This window comes from Neospora caninum, chromosome VIIa (assembly GCF_000208865.1).
Source record: "Neospora caninum Liverpool complete genome, chromosome VIIa".
Taxonomy (NCBI): Eukaryota; Apicomplexa; class Conoidasida; order Eucoccidiorida; family Sarcocystidae; genus Neospora; species Neospora caninum.
Genome location: NC_018393.1, coordinates 948,129 through 956,417, shown reverse-complemented (window position 1 = coordinate 956,417; position 8,289 = coordinate 948,129). Strand labels below are relative to the sequence as shown.

Genomic DNA, 8,289 nt, shown 5'->3' with positions numbered 1-8,289 from the left:
AAACGGCGAGGAAGAACGACCGATCACGGGAGTAGCAAACATCAGCGTCGACGAACGAAACGCGTTGCAGTGCAGCCTCCTCCAGTTTATGCGCCGGCAACCGACAGTCGTAAGTTTTCCGTGAAAAAAAAGACAGATCCAAAGACAAAGGATAGCAAACAAACAAGAGCAATCTCCCCACCTGTACACTCAATGCGCGTCATGATCGGCAGCAACACGTGTTCCTTGCCTCCGCAGACGCGCAAAAAGCCTGCGACCTAGGGAATCCCCTTTGGGGGGGGGGGGGAGAGGCAAGGCAAGGCGCCGTGAGAGCGCTCGTGAACAAAGGCCCCTTTTCGGAGAGAAAGTCTGGCCTCAGGACACCGGTCCGGTCCCCTCCCGTTTTCCGTACCTAGCTTTGATAGCCCGACTGAAAGGCGGTGCGCATTTTCTCGCAGGAACGGTAGGCGGAAGAGTTTGGCTGGGAACGCGCCCGTGCTGGTCTCGACGTCGATGTATTCCTTGGCGTCTGCGAAGCCTGCCTTCGTCGAGTTGTCTCCGTCGCCCCGGGAGACATTCATGTTCACAATCGCGATGGTATACATCACGAGCAACAGCTCGCCCACGTAGTTCTTGAAGTTGAACCGACTCACGTAGGCCAGCATTCCGCCCATGGCCTTGGTGAATCTCTCCACGTCCTGCCACGAGGCGTCACACTGAGAAGGCACACCGAGGAGCGAAAAAAAGGGGCACGTCGTCGCGGTCTTTTTAAACAGACAAATTGCCGCGAAGGTTAGAGCGGCCATGCACCACGTGTGCACGCACATCCTAGCCGGGTCGTGGCGACAACGAGACAAGCAACCTTTGCGGGAGTAAAAAAAAAAGAGACACACCGGCGGGGATTTCACGCGCGAGATTCCTCGTTCGCGCGCCCATGAGGCCTCACGGCATATATATATATATATATATATAGTTGCGCGTGCACAGCTGTTCCTCCGTCCCTTGGTGGTGATCCCTTTCTGACGCTCTCTCTCAGGGACACATGCACGGAAGAGATCTGTTGCTGACTGGCGCTCACCTTGAGCTCGACGAGGGGAGTCAGTCGCGCAGACCCCTGGAAAAGCAAAAGAGACAACGAACAAAGAGCCTCCACTTTCCTCCCGACACGGAAATTTCATTTCCACAAACGAATACGTGAACATCGAAAAGGAAACTCGCCAACAGGCGAATACACGTCATCGTGTGAAAAGCTACATACAACGCATCGCTCTGCGCTAGTGAGACACGGCGTCCCCGCGTTCGAGCCTCTCGGCAAACGCGAGATGTGCTGACTCGGTTTTGGGTCCCGTTTCCTTGACTTGCTTGGTTGTAAACCCATTTTGAAAAATCCCCTGAATATGTGTCGGAGTTCCGAGCTTCCAGCTTTAAAGGCGGTTTCTCTTGCCACTCACATAACATGTATCAAGCTCCGGGCGTAACGCCAGGTAGTCCTCTTCCAGATGTCTCTGGATTTCCGAGGAGAATTCAACCGCTCCAAAATTCACGCCGTGATGAAAGAAAGCCTCATACGTGGTGGGGGCGATGGTCTTGAAGTCCTTCAGAGACCCATAGTTCACGTTTTTCAGTTGCCACAAAATGGCGAGAAGGGAGGCTCCCTTGTTCATCGCCAGGAACGAAAGGGCGTTTTGCCCGACGCGATCGCCTCGCACGCGAAACTCTGTCCAGGCGGGACACCACTTGCGAGAGAGCATGTGAGAAGGGACGATGCAGGCCGGTTTCGCGTCTCCCGACGAAAGCAATCCCAGTTCCCGGCCCCTGACATGCGCCTTCTTTCCCCCTTCCATTTCCAAGTTCCTTCGGCGGGCTCCCGGACTCCCTTCAGCGTTTGGAGCAGCCGTTTTGCCCACCTTTGTACATACACACACCCACAGCCTGTTAACCTATATACATATATATATGTATGTATACGTATGTATGTATGTATGTATGTATGTATGTATGTATGTATGTATACGTATGTATATGTGTACGTATATGTATACGTATGTATGTATGTACGTATGTATGTATGTGAAGGCTCGCGGTTTAGGAACCAATCCCTGTTTGACTGCTTCGTTCTCGGTGGGCAACGGGGTGTCCCTTGGCCTTGGCGCCTCCCTCGTCTTTGACCAGCAGGGAGGCTCCCACCAAGGAGGATGGGAAATGCTGCACACCTTAATTCCGGTAACGCATTGATATAATTATCGTCCACCCGCTCAGCGAGTTATTTTTGAGAGACACTCAGGAGCGTAAGCCTTAACTTCGCCTATCTCGCTAGAAAAAGCATGCGTGGGGGAGGGTGTGCTCACGGTAGTATTTCATAAAGCCGAGGCGCAGTCCTTTTTTGAATGACCTGGCGACGACGTCGTAGGCGTTGAAGAGGATCGGAGGCAGTTGCGTGAGGCATATCAGCCCAGTGGCCACGCTGATGAGACTGGTCGTGGCGGCGATCGCTGGAAAGAACATGTAGTTGTAGCCTTTGAGAGTCACGGCCAGAAGCGAACCAATGAACCCGCCGGGGAGTTGCAGGGCGTCGAAGAACGGGAGTTTGCCGACTGACAAACTCATCTTCACGCAAGTGTCGATGATGTTCGTCTGGTCTACCATGTAGGAGTCGAAGCCGCCTTGGTACTCGAGGAACGTGCCGGCGACGACGCTGTACAGAGCGAGACTCGCGTCATGACGAAGGCCGTCGAAGAAGCTCCAGTAGCCTTCATCTGAACCAGAAAAAGGAAACGCACAGCTCGAGGATGAAGGAATAAGCGAGCCTGGCGAGGCCCGTGAAGCGCCCCCACAGACACCGCAAAGTTTTTGTGCCCCAGGGTCGGCTAGGAAAAACCCCCGGTTTCCTAAAGAAAGACACTGTGGATCGAGGGCTTTCAACGAGAAGACCACTAGACAGCAAATGGAACGTGTGGGCAGACTGCATGCGCAGCGGGGAGGCATCGAGGAAACGAGCGTCGACGCGCAGACCTCAGGACAGGCAGGACAAAGGGTAGCAGGGCGGACCTTCACGCGAAATCGACTTCTCCAGAGCCGCCAGGCGCCAGCGCAGCACGCAGGCAAGAAAGATACGCTCCGCACGAGAAGCGAGAAGAAGAGAGGGCCGAAGAAGGAAGAAAGAGAAGAGAAAGGAGGGCGACAAGAGATAAAAGGGGAAAAGCGCGAAACGTGTGCGCTTGAGGAAGGATTGCCGGAGGCTTGTTAGGTGATTTGGGGGGGCTACGCATGACGGTGAAGACCCGCTTGAGCCAGCACGCGCCGATGCGATCTTGACACCGAGAGGCGCTCTGGTTTCCTTTTACGCCTCGCTTTGTGGTGAAGAAAGAGGCGGAAAAAAAGAGAGGAAGCACACAGAAACCAGGCAGTGGATCCACGGTTCGCGTACGGCGATTCTGTCGAATATCTTCGACCAAATGCGCCGTGCACTCGAGCAGAAACGGGTCTGTGTTTTGGACCACTTTCGGGATTCGCAAGTAGTTCCGAACGACCGTCATGGCGCGAAAGAGTTCCTCTTTCCTCTTCTTGAGTTTCCTATGAGCTACACAGAAAACGTCGGACACACGCAGAAACGTCGGAAAATGTGCAAGACAGCCGCTGGCTGTTCACAATCTCTCTGTCGGAGAGCGTTCTCGGTCTCTGGTTAGCTCCTGGCCGAGACTTCTCTCGATGGAGTCGATCGGCTGACGGGAAACAGGAGAAAGCCCTGGCCCCGCTGGGCACCTTTCCACCACGAATCTTGAGATTCTCCTTCTCCCCCAGCCTTTCTGTGTCACCAGACCTGGGATGTCGCAGCATTTCCTCCCGGCAGTCTTAAGGAAGTTAACAGAAGTACGAGTACTGCACACCCCTGAGACAGCAAGTCCTCCACAGAACCAATCCGTCGCCTCTGGATGTAGCGCGCGGTTCGTGACCAGCGCACAATTGTCCAATCCAGAGACTAGGAAGCGACGACGGGGTCGCGCAGAGGACGACACGCGTACAAGACGGCCGAGTTTCTCCCGCGAAATGCACACGTTTTGACGTTCCGGCTCGGCAAACAGGCGTTCTTGGAGACAGCGACAAACGCGCATGCGCGTTTCGAAAGTGCATTGGGTGTGCCTTTCTCTGTTTCCACTCTTTCTGCTATGTGAGAGGCAACGTGAAAGTGTAGGTTTCTTGGTCGGTGGACCAACAGACCGCAAGAGACAGACACACGCGACCTGGACACGGATCCCGAGAACAGGCTCGCAGCGAGACCTTCTGGCCTCGCGTCTGCTCGCTCCACCTTTCGCAGTTTTCTGCGACACACTGGGCTCCTCTCGCTCTCGTCCTTTGTTCCGACGGCCCCGAAAGTGCTTACGCTTGTGGGAAATTATTCGTGAAAGAGCAGACAGCAGCCTGCGCTTCTCTTCGTCGCTCCGCGCAACCGAGCGGAAAAGAGGATTCGCGCGGGTCAGGTGCCCAATGTACGTGTACGTCGTGATGTAGTTGTCTCCTGTACACGAAAAAAAGGAAGGGAGAAAAAGAAACACACCAGTAGGCAGCGAATATCTATACGTATGCTTATGCCAGCATCTGTAGATTGGGTGGTATACCTGCGAGTGCGGAGACGTGCAGCGGTAGGTGTAGAGTTAGACGAACCTGGCAAGTGCTGCGAAGACACCTCTACCCCGGGATGTATGCACGTGCTACTAACGCGCATCGCACCCAGCCATGCAACTATATATATATATATATATATGCATATATATATATATACATATATACGCAAGCATTGCCACATTCTCCGCACCTGCGAGTGTACAGGCGTTTACAAGTGCAAAAAAAGAGAGGATTTTGCACGATTTTTAAAAAATATGTGAAGCATCGCTGGGGGCATGCAAAAATTCAGGCCCTGACTTCTTCCTCGAAGAAGCAGAATCTATCCGATTGCCTTTTCCCCTGTTCTTTCGGCACACACTCGAAACCAAGAATGGCGGGTCCCTTGCCCTCCACCACGCAATGTTCGTTTCGAGCTCTTACCTTTTTGGAAACTCCTGCGCGTGAGAGCTTTCAGAGTCTTGATGATGATTTTTCTGTCCTTTTTGCGGACTGTGGAGAACACCTGTTCCATCTGAAGAGCAGACAGAGGCGCCACGACGGCCCGGACCTTCGCTTCTCCCTCCAGCGGAGACCAAGGCTGAGCGTTTGACGTTCCTGCAGAGAGGCGGGGGGAGAGGGGGGGGGCAAGGGGAGGATAGGGAAAGGCGTCAGACGGAACATGCCAAAAAACACGGTGAGGGGCCGGAGAGAAGACGAGAGAAACCAAAGGGAACCTGGATATCGTCATTCCCCGCTCGTCCTCGCACAAACACACACACACACATCGACTTGAGGAGGCGGGAACATCAAAGGAACCCTCTTCGGCTACGGACTCATCGGACATTCGGAGTTGACTATATACACATGTCGGTAGGTGAGTGTAGATAGATCAGCTCAAGCAAATTCGTGTCCCAGGGCGTACCGACTCTGTCCCACGAGATTCCATGGGGTTTGATTTTGATAGAGGCACTCGCCGAGGCAGGAGTGGAGAAAAAAGGCCTTTCCTCCGTCGGCGCGTCCATCAGCTCCACGAAGGCCCTCGCGCGTGTTTCTGGGCTCTCGTCGCTGGCCGCGAAAACGGCGTCCCCTGTCTCGGGCGAGCCTTCGAGTGGGGCATTGACTTGAGAGAAAACAGGCGATGAGAAAGGAGCAGATGCGTCAGACAGCACGGAGGAAGTGGGGAAAAAGAAGAGACGGGAAGGAAAGCCTTGGCCGCCATGCTCACCCCCAACAGCTAGACAAGGACCGACCAGAAGAAGGAAGAGCGAAACAGACACGGGACGCACGACCGGGAAGCTGCGCGCCATCTTGACGGCGCGTAGAGAAGCGGCTGGACTGGAAGAAAGGCAAGGACAAAAGGCGACTTGCTTGGGGTTGACCGAGTCGCCAGTCGCCTCCGAAAGACGATACAGTGGGGGGCAGGGGAAAGGCGGCCAGGAAACCGGATGCGCGCCTCAAGGCAGCTAAGCAAGGATCCGCATGTCGTCCCTGTCAACAAAGATACCGCGGTGTGTTGTCTTATCTCGGTTATCACGTTCTCGCCTGCGCTTTCGTCCACAGACAGAGAATGGTCCAGCTACGGAGCGGAATCCATTTCCGCGTGGAGACCGTTAAAAACGAGAGGACGGATGGCACACAAGGCCAAGAAAGAAGACAGAAATGCTGGGCAGAAAGCGGGAATCGGCACGTGTGAAGAAACGATGGACAAGGGGTAAGAGACGGTTGTGAAGAAACAATGGAGTGGTCCGCGAGAAATTTACAGCGCTGGCGCCACGGCTGTCTCGACCCATTGAGACCGCACCGAGGAATAACACTCGCGAACGTCCTTTTGAAGACTACTCACTTCGACGAAGCAAAACCGTTCGTCGTTTGTGGGAAGCGCTCTTTGAGGGAGAAAATCTCCCCCTCATCCTTTCTCTCGACAGGCGGGTGCACGATGCGGAGCGACAGACGCTTCAAAGGACGGGAGACGCGCGAGGCTCTCTGATCGTCGGGATGCGACGTAGGCAGGCTCGCGTGAAAGTAGGGACGGAGACGAAAGAGTAAAGAAAGACGGAGAGAGAGTGAGGAAGAGGTCTCAAGGAAACGAAAGGGGGGATCTTGAGCAGATAGAGCAGTCATGCCCGGCCCACTGCTCTCCCCCGCGCGGTTCACACGCGGACAGCTTTTCCGTTCGCGTGTGAAATGGACTCAAAATGAGGCAAAGAAGAACTTGTTATTGACGCAATGGAAGAGGCGACGAAAGCGTCGATGAAAAAAGGTTCTGCGGCTAGATTTTCCCCCGACAACACACGGGCATGGTAGTCCGTCGCCTGCGCTAGCGCGTCTAGGCTAGCTACGGCTGGCAAGACAGCAGGGAACGCGGGGGGAACCTCTCGTCTTGTAAAAAATACAAATTCTATTTCTCGCCGCTCCTTCTCTGAATCTCCCCCTCATGTCGACTATATTCAAGTTCCTTTTTTGTTCGGCTGTTTGGATCTTCCGGGTCTACTAGCGAAGGGAATTGGGAGATGACCCCGAGACCGGCCAGCGACGCAACGACGCATCCCGCAGCTCTTCGGGAGAACAGGTGACAAAAACCTCTACCGGGTCTTCTTACCCCTCTTTTGTTTTCCCAATCTTATTCCTTTTTCTATGCCCTCCTCTCGGAACGAACCCTTCTTCGAACCGAGGAAAAGTTCCCTCATAGAGGTTTTCTTTCTCTTTGGCGGGGTCTCTTGTCTGTCGTTTAACAGGCTCGTTTGCAGCCACGAACGGGCGAAGGAACGGAGCTTTTAACCCCCCGCAAAACAGAGAACGGACGCTCCTCACAGATGGCAGCATCCGACAACTCACATTGAGTCTCCAAGACGAGTTAGGGGAGTGAAAGAGAAACCAAGACGAGTTAGGGGAGTGAAAGAGAAAACAAGACGAGTTAGGAAAGTGAAAGAGAAACCAAGACGAGTTAGGGGGAGTGAAAGAGAAACCAGCACGGAGTTCTCAGAGCTGCAAGTGCCGGAGTCGCAAGCGTAGAAAGATCTTTAGTGTCATCATTCAAACCGCAGGCTTCCACTGCTTCGAACAGAAATTCCACGTTTCTCAGGCAAATTCCTAAAGTGCTTTGAAGATGAACTTAGTCCCTTTGGGAGACTTCCATTTCCACCGGTGTATCCGGCGAGCGCTGCAGCGGAGAGCCAAAGTGAAGCGGCTACGAGTGTGGGTGTCGACTTTTTGCATCTAACCAGTCACCACTTGATTGTAGTTTGCTCTCTCCTGAACTGGTCTTGGAATCGCGGACTGCATGACAAAGGCTTCAGATATATATAGGAGAAAACACCCCTCTCTCGTCTGCGTACCCCATGCCTAAATTCTGCAAGCGTGGCTTCGGTGAAATGACATTTAGCTCAAGCGTATCTTGAGACCCCGAGGCACAAAACCCAGGCTGGTAACTGACTCCGCTGAGGCATCCACCACGGCTTTCCTGGGGCACATGGTACCCTGGATACAGCAGGAGCTGACCAGGGAGAGCAAGCAAGGCACTTTTCTGGGCAGAGATGACGGAATGCCGGAGAAATCGAGTGGCATTAGGAACCAGAAAAACGATCACAAAGACTGGGAACCTCGCTTTTAGTGTGCTCACACGATGAACGTAGGCTCGGGTGAAGTGAGTGCAGTTTTAAAGAATTCGGATTTTTCCCGTAACCAGAACTGTTTCTACAGGGGTGCTGG

At 53.8% G+C, this 8,289-nt stretch overlaps 1 protein-coding gene across 1 annotated transcript in view; it reads right to left on the bottom strand.

Moving 5' to 3' along the window:
* Nucleotides 1–5,888, bottom strand: part of NCLIV_020340 (uncharacterized protein) — a gene marked incomplete at both ends in the record, with an annotated part of 16,792 nt that extends 10,904 nt beyond the window's left edge. The window contains 8 exons of the mRNA XM_003882230.1: nucleotides 392–695; nucleotides 1,058–1,093; nucleotides 1,431–1,696; nucleotides 2,328–2,735; nucleotides 3,407–3,559; nucleotides 4,361–4,495; nucleotides 5,023–5,196; nucleotides 5,504–5,888. Of these exons, the coding sequence (XP_003882279.1) occupies nucleotides 392–695; nucleotides 1,058–1,093; nucleotides 1,431–1,696; nucleotides 2,328–2,735; nucleotides 3,407–3,559; nucleotides 4,361–4,495; nucleotides 5,023–5,196; nucleotides 5,504–5,888 (1,861 nt within the window). The remainder of the gene's footprint in view (nucleotides 1–391; nucleotides 696–1,057; nucleotides 1,094–1,430; nucleotides 1,697–2,327; nucleotides 2,736–3,406; nucleotides 3,560–4,360; nucleotides 4,496–5,022; nucleotides 5,197–5,503) is intronic.
* Nucleotides 5,889–8,289: the final 2,401 nt, after the last annotated feature.